At 38.9% G+C, this 12,277-nt stretch overlaps 1 protein-coding gene across 8 annotated transcripts in view; it reads right to left on the reverse strand.

Moving 5' to 3' along the window:
- Window positions 1-6,028: 6,028 nt before the first annotated feature.
- Window positions 6,029-12,277, reverse strand: part of CEP78 (centrosomal protein 78) — a 32,334-nt gene continuing 26,085 nt past the window's right edge. For 6 of the 8 annotated variants that reach the window (XM_051642317.1, XM_051642318.1, XM_051642316.1 and 3 more), the window contains 4 exons: window positions 11,666-11,743; window positions 9,891-10,057; window positions 8,260-8,428; window positions 6,029-6,878 (listed from right to left, as the gene is read on the reverse strand). In XM_051642317.1, coding sequence (XP_051498277.1) covers window positions 6,333-6,878; window positions 8,260-8,428; window positions 9,891-10,057; window positions 11,666-11,743 — 960 coding nt within the window. In that variant the 3' untranslated portion in view covers window positions 6,029-6,332. The remainder of the gene's footprint in view (window positions 6,879-8,259; window positions 8,429-9,890; window positions 10,058-11,665; window positions 11,744-12,277) is intronic. The other 2 variants (XM_051642312.1, XM_051642315.1) reach the window with 1 other exon arrangement.

Raw genomic sequence — 12,277 nt, forward strand, 5'->3', positions numbered from 1 at the left:
CATTCCTGCCACACAAGATACCTGGTTTTAAGTTCTCTGAAAACATGAGAGTGGAAGAGCAATAGTAAAGGTGATGTCACAGTTTTGTTTCTATTAAGTTGAGATTTCTGCTATTTTCACATTTTGCTAACAGCAGTTATTTAATACTTTATTACATCAAAAAACATAAATTTATTGTATCAATATTCATAATGACCCAATATAAAATACAAACTTTCTTAACCATTGACTTCCACGAGTGCTTCTGGCTTCCAGCATTTGACAAAGAACGTGATCCTTCACTGCCAGAAATCGCTGTAGATGAACATGGATTTGCATAATTAACATAAAAGCAGAGAGCACTGTATTTACAATTATGCATAACTGGAAAAACAAAACAAATAAAGTGCAATATTTAAATAAAGTTTGAGTTTTCAGTGACCTTTTGTTGGGCTCATCATGACTTCATGTTGTGCTGGACAGAAAAATCTTCAACTACTGCTGGAAAAGAATCAGCTCACTCAAGGAGAGCAAGAGCATGCAAGTTCTGGCTGGTACAATAACACACAAACTGACGTCACTATTAAAAGATAAATACTACTGACTGCATAACAACCTGGCAGCTGTTTCAGGAGGCAATTGGGATGTCTGGTCCAGCAAACTAGTGACACTAGCAAGTTTTGGTGGGACTTCTAACAAGACATAGGTAGTTTAGACAAAGGTTTGGTGTTATTTTGTTTTTTAGAGATCCAGCTCCAAGTATCCCAATTATGAAGCATGAAAGTAATTCCTGTGAAGCCCAAAGGAAGAGAGAAAAAAATGCTAGAGTTTTATAAGTAAACAGTAACATGTTCGCTAGCAAGTAGCTGGCCTATTGATTTCAGGCTTTTATGTCAAACAAGAACACAGACAAATACATAACACATTAACTGATACCAAGAGGTTGAAACAGTTTCTATCCAAACGAGGTTAAATTATTTCATCACCATCTAAAATGTATGTGTATATACACACAATTATTTTTTTTACTTTTTATTAAAATACTTTATTCTTAAATTTATTTATATCTACAAAAGTAGTTTTTACCTATATATATACACAAGATACTCTTTAAATTCATTTTTAAATGAGTAAAAACCTTGAAAATTCTGAAATACTCATGGCATCCATGATCTATACTGACTTCAGATCCAATATTCAACTATGTGTAAAGTATGCACTCCAGATTCTCACAGCAAGGGTGCGACACAACAGCACCAGTGATGAGATGAAGAATCCTCCATTTCTGATTAAATAAAAAATATAAATTGTTAAATTCTTATCCCACTGAAAAAAAATACGCAAGTCTAAGTTATATACAGCCTGCTCAATTTCATATTAAATTTTTTACATAATTCATACTTGAAAAGCAAATTTATTTAACATAAAAAGTATTTATGTCACCTGCTTATAGGTATAGGATGCATAAACTGGTTTAAGTTCTGTATGGTATTTTTAGCGACAAATAACAGATTTGCAATTCCTAACCTCACAAATCTGAACACTTTGGAATTTATAATTTTATCCACCATTTCACAGTGATTAATGTTTTAGTTTTAAAAAGGGAACACATAAATTTTAATGCTGAATATACAGATTGCATGTAATTCTTCAATCAAACCAGAATCACAGAGAATCATGACTGACGCAACAGACTGCAAATGTTTGGAAGAATATCTAAAAAATTGCATAGATTAATATATTACCTGCTATTATTCTGAACAAAGTCTGTATAAAGAATGTACTTTAATTATGCAATTACTTGTGCAATACTGCAATAGCTAAGGTAATCTATTTGCCCAGTAGAAAATTTCCATTTGAGTATCTGAGTTTCTTCATAATTGTCAAGCAACTGGAATCAGGCATTTCTACATATCTTCTGTGTTTCTGCTCTGAGGGCAGATGACAGAGTAAAAAGAAAGCTACACAGTATTCCACTCACCTCCATTTCAGCCTGAATCATCTTGTCTGATTCCTGTACGTGAAAAAAATCTTCCATTGCTCCATCACGCGCTGTCTGCTTCACTCTGCAAATGGAATACATGTTGCCAAGTCTGTATCAAACAGGTTAAGATATTACAATCATTCAAAATCTTAGCTAACACTGTAAACAAAGAAATAAATGCAAAATATTTAAATTTTATTTCTTTTTAAAAAGGAGCTTTTCATAACCACTGCACAATGTGGTGAGCTTTCAACAATTGGACTTCTCATGAAGATAACCATCGTACGTCAGATTCTATTACCCTATTTCCCAAAGTTCACTAGAGCAATTAAAAAAATTTCTTTTAAATAAGTACTTACACTAGCACCTGCATGTAAAAAGTCAAAGAAAGCAGTTATTTTACAGAAATAAAATTGACTGGTTCATTCAAAAGCCAAATTCACTCCCATTGTTGAACCAAATGAACTTGGCTTAAACCTTAATAATTATGTAATTATTACATTAGGTTCTTGACTGATTGCTTTCACGTGGCACTCAGAGAAATGTATAAATACAAAGAAGGATACTGCTTTTTTTTTCAGGGCCATACTGAAGAGAGAGCTTTAAACTAGTTGTGAAGGGGGGAGAAAGCTGGGTCTGTTAGGGACAAGCCCAAGAGGAACATACCAGGGCCTGAAGGAAGGTGGTCTAAGGAGGATTTCGTCCCACCAGTGTGCTCTGCTTGCTTCCTGAAATGCCTGTACACCAATGCACGCAGCATGGGGAATAAACAGGAAGAGTTAGAGGTCTGTGTGCGGTCTAAGGGTTATGATCTGGTAGCAATAACAGAGACATGGTGGGACAGCTCACATGACTGGAATGTGGCCATGGATGGTTATGTGCTTTTTAGGAAAGATGGGTGGGTGAAGCGAGGTGGTGGAGTTGCTCTTTATGTGAGAGAGCAACTAGAATGTATTGAGTTTTGTGCAGGGGCCGATGAGGGGCAAGTTGAAAGCCTATGGGTAAGAATTAAAGGGCAGGGTGGTATGGGTGATACAGTTGTGGGAGTCTACTACAGACGTCCTGATCCAGATGAGGAAGTTGATGAGGCTTTCTACAGGCAGCTGAAAGCAGCCTCACAACTACAGTCCTTGGTCCTCATGGGAGATTTTAACTATCCCGATATCTGCTGGAAGACCTACACAGCCAGCCGTTTACAGTCTAGGAGGTTCCTCCAATGCATTGATGACAACTTCTTAATGCAAATGGTGGACAAGCCGACTAGAAGAGGAGCGCTGCTGGATCTTGTGCTCACCAACAAGGAGGGCCTTGTTGAAGCAGTGGTGGTCAATGGCAGCCTTGGCTGCAGTGACCACGAGATGGTGGAGTTCAGGATCCTGTGTGGGAGGAACAGAATACCCAGCAGGACCAGAACCCTGGACTTCCACAGAGCAAACTTCAGCCTCCTCAATCAATTGTTAAGGGAAGTCCCACGGGACAGGGTGCTGGAAGGTAAAGGGGCTCAAGAATGCTGGTCAACATTAAAGGACCACTTCTTGCAAGCACAGGATGAGTGTGTCCCAATGAGTAGAAAATCTAGTAAGGGAGCTAGGAGACCAGCATGGTTAAAAAAGGAACTGCTGGGCAAACTCAAATGGAAAAGGAAAATCTATAGATCATGGAAGGAGGGGCTGGTCACTTGGGAGGAATATAGGACTGTTGTCAGAGAATGTAGGGAGGCAACTAGGAAAGCTAAGGCCTCCTTGGAACTTAACCTTGCAAGTCGGGTTAAGGATAATAGAAAGGGCTTTTTCAAATACATAGCCGACAAAACTAATACCAGAGGCAATACAGGCCCACTGTTGAATGAGGTGGGTGCCCTGGTGACAGAGGATATAAAGAAGGCAGAGGTGCTGAATGCCTTCTTTGCCTCTGTCTTTACTCCTGCAGGCTTTCCCCATGAGCCCCAGTTTCATATAGCCCCAGAAGAAGTCAAGATAAAGGAGGAGTTTGACATGGTAGATGAGGATTGGGTTAGGGATCATTTGAGTAATCTGGACATCCATAAATCGATGGGTCCACATGAAATGCATCCAAGGGTGCTGAGGGAGCTGGCGGAGGTCATTGCTAGGCCACTCTCCATCATCTTCGGTAAGTCATGGGTAACAGGAGAGGTGCCTGAGGACTGGAGGATAGCAAATGTCACTCCAGTCTACAAGAAGGGCAAGAAGGAGGACCTGGGTAACTATAGACCGGTCAGCCTCACCTCCATCCCTGGAAAGGTGATGGAACAACTTGTCCTTGGCACTATCTCTAGGCATATCAAGGACATGGGGGTCATCAAGAGCAGTCAACATGGTTTTACCAAGGGCAAGTCATGTTTGACTAACCTTATAGCCTTCTATGAGGAAACTACTAGGTGGATAGATGATGGTAGAGCGGTAGATGTGGTCTATCTTGATTTCAGTAAAGCATTTGACACCATCTCCCACAGCATCCTTGTAGATAAGTTAATCAAGTATGGGTTTGATGATCAGGCAGTGAGGTGGATCAAGAACTTGTTGAAAGGAAGAAGCCAGAGAGTTGTAGTCAATGGGGCAGAATCTAGTTGGAGGCCTGTGACTAGTGGAGTCCCTCAGGGGTCGGTACTGGGACCGGTGTTGTTCAAAATCTTCATCAACGACCTGGATGAGGGTACAGAATGTACCCTCAGCAAGTTTGCTGATGACACCAAGCTGGGAGGAGTGGCTGACACACCAGAAGGCTGTGCTGCCATTCAGAGAGACCTAGACAGGCTGGAGACTTGGGCGGGGAAAAACCTGATGAAGTTCAACAAGGGCAAGTGTAGAGTTTTGCATTTGGGGAAGAAAAACATAATGTACCAGTACAGGTTGGGGGCTGACCTGCTGGAGAGCAGTGTAGGTGAAAGGGACCCGGGGGTCCTAGTAGACAGGAGGATGACCATGAGCCAGCAATGTGCCCTGGTGGCTAAGAAGGCCAATGGCATTCTGGGGTGCATAAGAAAGGGTGTGGTTAGTAGGTCAAGAGAGGTTCTCTTCCCCCTCTATTCTACATTGGTGAGGCCGCATCTGGAGTATTGTGTCCAGTTCTGGGCCCTCAGTTCAAGAAGGACAGGGAACTGCTGGAAAGAGTCCAACGCAGAGCCACAAAGATGATGAAGGGAGTGGAACATCTCCCTTATGAGGAAAGGCTGAGAGAGCTGGGTCTCTTTAGTGTGGAGAAAAGGAGACTGAGGGGTGACCTCATCAATGTTTACAAATACGTAAAGGGTGAGTGTCAAGAAGATGGAGTTAAGCTTTTTTCAGTGATGACCAGTGATAGGACAAGGAGTAATGGATACAAATTGGAGCATAGGAGGTTTAAGGTGAATATCAGAAAAAATTTTTTTACTGTGAGAGTGACAGAGCACTGGAACAGGCTGCCCAGAGAGGCTGTGGAGTCTTCTTCACTGGACACATTCAAGACCCGCCTGGACGCATTCCTGTGTGATGTACTCTAGGTGACCCTGCTCTGGCAGGGGGGTTGGACTAGATGATCTTTCAAGGTCCCTTCCAACCCCTAGGATTCTAGGATTCTGTGATTCTATGATTCCTGGTGCAGAACAGTATAAATTTCTGGGCCACACTGAGCAAATGAAAAATCTATGCTACTCTGTGCCAGAGTTCCAAAGTTGAAAACCAATAGCTTTAGCAAAAAGACAGGAAGAAGAAGCTGGGGGACAAACCCCAGGAGTTTCAGAACAAAGAAACTACCTTAAGTTTTATGTTCTCATATTTCTCTAGGACTTGAGCAACCTAATTGAGTTGGACTGGACATCTCCTAGAGGTCTTTTCCAACATGTCATATTCTATTGTCTGTAGTCACAGCAGTAAGCAAGAGTGGCCATATTTAAATACTTCTTTTAGAGATGTTTCTGGGCTTATTTTCAAATCTGCAACTTCCACTACCTTTGGGAATGACATACCCACACACTCATAGGCATGAACTGATGTTTGCCCTAAAACCATTTTTTCCACTGCAGAACACTGGAAATAAATGAAAAGAAAGAAATGAAAAGCATTATTTGTACTCAAATTAAGTTTATTAGCTCAAAACAGTATATGCTCTGTAATGAGATCTGTGATACACAATAAAGTCTGCACACCAGGAATCCTCTGTGTGTAGTATAAACTGAAGGATACCATTCCACCAGTGTATCACATTTCCAAACATAAAAATCTAGTGACAATTGATGCAAACATGAAACAGGAATACTAAACTGCATGCAATCCTTTAAAAGTTTACAAAGTCTAAATTACTTTAGAAAAAAATCACAAACTATACTGAGGCATCCAAAATTTATTTTGAATCTCACAAGTCTGAAGAACAGTTAAAACATTTTAAAACCTTTTCCAATGCTGGCAACACTTTGGAGTCCTTCTTGTATTTCAGATTCAGATCCTACAGTGTCAGTTCCAGAGTAGCTTGCTGTCTGCAGTCTGCTTTGGTCTCCTCTTACTCCATCATTTGTAATTGCTGTTTCATTTGCTCCAGGGATGTATTTCTCTGAGGAACATGTTTTGCTTTTTTCACCAGGAGCACCATTGGATATTCTGCTACCATTACTTTTAACATAAACAACAGAATCAGAAGATGAGTGCAAACTGCTAACTAATTGCCTTCCTGAGTGATTTCCTTTTCCATGTTCATTTTGTTTGACTCTTCTCTCAGAGAACGCTTGAGTACTATTTTGAGGCTTATCGTCTTTATTTTGGTTAATTGTTTGAGCTTCGTTTTCCTTCTGTGAGCCTGGCAGGTTCTGTTGCCCAGTAGTCTGAAATCCTTGGGTTTCTCTAAGGGTGCAGAACATGTTATTCACAACCATCTGGGACTGAAACATTCCAGTAAGAGAAACCTGCATGTTCCCAGCTGTGGTCTGAAATAAGAGATTCCAATGAAGATACTGATAAAACCAGAGAAAAAAAAATCCAGTATTGCAACTGCCATATACTAAAATCTGCATAGCAAAATGAAGTCTTTACATATTGTAGTACAAATTCAGAGATAACAGCAATCACAAAACCCTTACTACCTTTCAAAGCAAGCAAGTTTTGGAAGATTGGTTGATACTGACATGAGTACGCATATTTCACATCCATAGTTTCACATCCAGCCTGACCTTTGCACTACACAAATGTGTCAGTTTGCCAAAGTCTAATCATGTCTATCATTCCGAAATACCTGAAATTCATTGCATTTGCTCACAGTTCACAACAGTGTGATCCCAGTAGTCTATCTCACAATACCTAGCTGCTGCAAGAATCCAAATTAACCAATACTAGGAGATAAAAATAAGTAGTGTTAGCTGAAGTTTTTTTGTAATCACCCTTTGCCATGTGTACTTAAGCTTTAAGCTTAAGACTTTAAGCTCAGACTTCTAAATGTACATGAATTAGAAAAACAAACTGCACGAGTAAGTTAATGTCACAGTGCAGAGGAGTCCCTCAGCTGAAAACATTGTGGCAAACCACATGTTTTACCATCAAGTTTTAGAAGCTGGTGGTGTTCTTCAGGAATTTGGAACACTTTAACAGGGAAGATACTGGGTACAAGAAACATACTAGAATGCAAAACGATTCTTGACATAAATCCAACTTGGACAAGGTTGTAGGCTGCCAGTATCTTCATTTTTTAATTGCCTTGCTATTTTAGGTTTGGTTTTGGGCTTTTTTTAAGGTAACCTTAATATCTCTCTTGAAAAATCCAGAACTTTTCTGTTTATTGATTTCATACAGGAAAGTAAAACTGTAGGTTGTTAGTATGTCTAACTTGTAGTTGTCTGAAATTCGTGCTATAGCTCCCTCAGGAATCTAGCAGACTGGACATACACACTGCCATAACTAACAAAAAATCCCGGTTTTCAATAGGCACACTGTACTACCCTCTATTAGCAAACTAAGTTTTGTAAAACTTCTTTACATCATTATTAAATGTTTCTTAAAAACCTAGTCATTGTATTTTCCATTTTTAATGGATTTATAGCACTAGTGGAACTTCATATATCAGAATAAGAAACTACATAATTAGCACCAACACTTTCTTTAAAACAGTACAAAATACTATGGTTTCTGTCCCAAATGGTAATCACTTTAAAAGCTTACACTGATCATGGAATTATTATCTGTATAAACACAGGTACAGCAAAAATATTGCAATAATAAATTCATGGATGATTTGGTAATAATTACTTGCAGTCAGAAGGGGTAACAGCTGAAAAGGATATTGAACAGCACCAATTACATTGCCACTAGCATTACCTCTACAGACTTAACTTTGCTATTTTGAGCATGTTCTTCTCTTCCTTCTTCAAAAGATTTTTCCTTTAGCACATTACCAGGCTTACTGAGAGTAGAATTCATTTGTGGATGCCCCAAAAGACCAAAATCTGACTGCTCTATTCCAGCTAACACAGCAAGTTGTCCAAGTCTGAAAAATAAAGTTTAACAGAAAATTACACAAAAATTTTTACCCTGTCGAAGATCTAAACACTCAAAAACAGAAGAAGAAACAGAATACATTTGAAGCTTTGAAGATAGCTTTTCCATTATTTTGTGAGAAGCCCAAAATAGTTTAATAAAGATGAGAACAAGTAGCTAAAGCTATTTTCCTATCTTTGCACAAAGCAGCCTGCAGGCTCAAAACTGTCAGTCTTCACTCAGTGTTACGAGGCTAAGAATGAAGTTCTCCCAGTCAGAATTGATTTCAGAGCAGGATGCTGGCAAGTGGATTCCCTGTCAGGCAGAACAAAGATTAAAATTCTAACATTCAAGTGGAAGATTGGTGCACATCTCCCAAACTAGAATTATCTCCAGCAGTCAAATCTAATTACCTGCCTCACAAATACAGTTATGTAGTTTCACCTGCCAGCTTACAAGTTGGCAAAACTACTGTTTGGTTGCATTAAGCCTCAGTAAGAAGTGAGAAGTTGCAGCCATCAATTGATAGCACAGCATTAAACAGAATGTTATGGAGAAGAGCAGACTTTTGGATTGGGATTGTGTAACTTTCAGAGCAGGTCCCTATTACCATGAGTAGGAGCCTTATGGAAAATTTGGTTTTTATGTAGACAGAGATCATTTTTTCCTTCCTCCAAAGTCTGAAATTCATCCTTAAGGTAATGGCAACTCTGCCAATTGATTGGAACAAAATTAAATCAGCCTCTGGGTGAACTTTACATTATTACAAATTGGAGGTGGATGAAAGCAGGAGGCAGGGAGCACACCGAAAATCTTCCCTGGTCTTCTCTGAACGTGCAGAATGGACTACAATATATCCTCAGACAATTCCTTCATTCATCTGGATGAGATTGCAGTGTCTGGCAACATAAGTTTCACAAAACAGTTTTGCGAACTTAAGCTGAAATTCTTTGACAAATGGGAAGGGTGTACCATCCTCTGAGAAACTGCAGGTACAGTGGTAGAGTGTTAAGATGAACTTCAATCAATACTCTCTAAAATATTTAAAGAAATAATAAATAATCCAGAATTTAAGTATGGAGGCTAGATTAATCCATCTAGATTTCTGTATGTCAATTTGTAAAAGAGGACCCAAGGCAACAAGACACTTTCTGAAGCCAGTTCAACTGCATTTTGACATTTTCATACCATGGGAATGCTAAAAGCCACAGCTGATCTAATAAAGACTTGGAAACACACTTTCCCAAGGACAGATACATTAATTCGACTGGACTGTGTTCTTAGATTGTGTTATTCCTGTTGAGAAAAGTCTAAACAATAGGTACATAGTTAATTTTTCTTCCCTTGCTCTTTGCGAGTACGTAGTCCAAGATATCTGAGCAGGGGGAGGAGACAACACGCTTCATTGGGAGGATAATTTTGGAAAGAGGTCTCATCAGAAACAGTAAGACTTAAGTGAAGTGACAACTTACCCAGCATCTTTAAGGAGGTCTAAAAAAGCATGAAACTTTTGGAAAGAGTTCTCAATGCTGCCTAGAACACCTTCATCTTCCAAAACCATGTTGGTTACTGACTGTGCATGAAGAACTTCAGATAGGGAGGTATTTTGATTCCTTAATTTTGCGTTTTCTACTTCCAGCTAAGGAGGAAAAAAAAAAGGAAGAAAAAAAAAAGGTAATTTCTGTAAATGTCACTTTTAAAAAACACCAAAATCAACAACACAAAGAACTGAGCCTCACCTTTGCAAGCCTATGGAGCAGTATCATAAAGAGAAATAAATACTCAAAGTAACTAACAGAACTCAGGTTCCTGTAGCAGAAATATTCAGGACACTGTTTGGTGTCTCTGTCAGTTTATACAGCTACAGCTGCAGTTCTGTGCTACCACAGTGAAATTGCTGCAGGCAAAAAAACCTGCTGGATCAGCACTGTCTTCAGTATGTACTGAAAGTCATAGAGTAACTACAAGTAAAAAAAATCACTTTCATGTCATGTTATTTTGTATTATATGGCAGATTAACACCAAGTCATTTCTTTTACTATGAAAAAACCTTAATTAAGGTAAACACTTAAGAGGGAATGCATGCTACTGTATCTCTCCCCTGCACTGTGTATCCCAAAATTTAAAGTTTAAGATTATCTGATTTTTCTTCACATTGAACACCAATCAAATCTGTGACAAACTGAAAGTTGAATGGTAACTGTAGAATATACAGGGTTTTCTGTTTCAGGGAAATGTTAACTCAGATACTCGTTTAAGATTGCATGTATGCATGCACTGATACCCTTCTCCTAAGACAAGGTGCAAGGTCCCAGCATTCTATCATGACAGAGAATTAATCTGTTCTAGTGGGCATTTAAGTATTCAAATAGATATCCAGCAGACCCCAACAGTGCACTTCACATTACAGGAGGATGGGGATGGCTGCACCAAAGGACTACAATGAACCTTGCAGAGTGCAGAATCCTTCGTGAATATCTGCTGCCTGTACCACGAGGCACCACTTGCTGCTCAGATCCAAAGGGTACCACCACTTTCATTCCACTACAGATCACATCCAAGAACCATCCATTTACACTACCTTACACAAAACTCTATTGCAAGAAATTCTGCTTAATGATGCAAAAGGATCTTCTTAGGTCAGCAACAATGGAGGAAGGGGAAATAAACCTCACAATTTATCTGTGACAAGTTGTGAATTTGGTTCTGTAATAATGCAAAACTGCACTTTGCAACTGACAACTGTGGCCAACGTGCTGTGCAGAAAACCACCCAACATTTTTTTTGTCTGCAGAAACAAACTTAAAAATTGAAGGGACAGAACAAGCCAAATTAAACAACATTTGCAACAAACAGCTTTTCGCGCAAGTAATGATAAAGAAGGTAGGATACCTCAAAGAACTATCCATCTGCTGCAAATTGCAAACAGATTTAATCACTTTCTCAGGAAAAACAAACATCAGGATGCCCCAGATCATAAATAATATAACAAGTGAATGAAACATATTGAAAGAGTAGCTTGACCTGGAGTTCAAGGCTCTGGAATAGGATCAGGAGAACAAACACACATTACTAAATAGATTTCATCATTGCACTGAGGCTAGTAAGTGTTCCATGTGACTTTGAACTGAAAATCTGGAAGCTACCACATCAGAGGTCATTGATAAATACTACTAATTAAGAAAGTGGATAGTGTGATTGGTGCCCTCACTAAAAGTAAACATGATTAGCATTTAAGTATCATTACCTCTATTATCCGTTCCTCAGCCTTTACTCTGGCTCTTCGTTCTTCCTTTAATTTTCCCATGCATTCTTCCAGGTCCAACTATCATAACACAGATAAATTACCATTAACTTTATTGCAAAATGTCAGATCAACATGCAATAGTATACAAAAATTTAATATATCCAATTGGCAACTAGCACACGGCATTACAAGGAATTACTTAACTTTGACAAAAATAAATGACAGAGGTCTGAGGTCAACTAGTATATAGCTATAGGATGCAAAAAATTTACACAGGAAAGTGGAACTAACTGTGATTAATTTGACAAACTTGCAATACAGCAATATATAACATGGGATTACAGTACAAGTCTCTTGGGCCTATGACATTACCATCAGGAATATATGTTCTTCTCTACTTCCTCTTCTTCCCTTTTGCTTTTTCAATCTTCATTTTTAACTAAATACATTGTCCTCATCAAAAGCTCAAAACAGACTCTAAAAAAATCCTTACTAGCCACACCTAGATTTTCAGAATGCATTCTTCTTCCAGAATTTTATTCCTTATTACAACAGTAGCAATACAAAATTCTGAACTCTAAGAACTGTATTCTTTCCAATTGGTTTCACTTA

Source organism: Apus apus, chromosome Z (genome assembly GCF_020740795.1).
Source record: "Apus apus isolate bApuApu2 chromosome Z, bApuApu2.pri.cur, whole genome shotgun sequence".
In the NCBI taxonomy this organism is placed as follows: Eukaryota; Metazoa; Chordata; class Aves; order Apodiformes; family Apodidae; genus Apus; species Apus apus.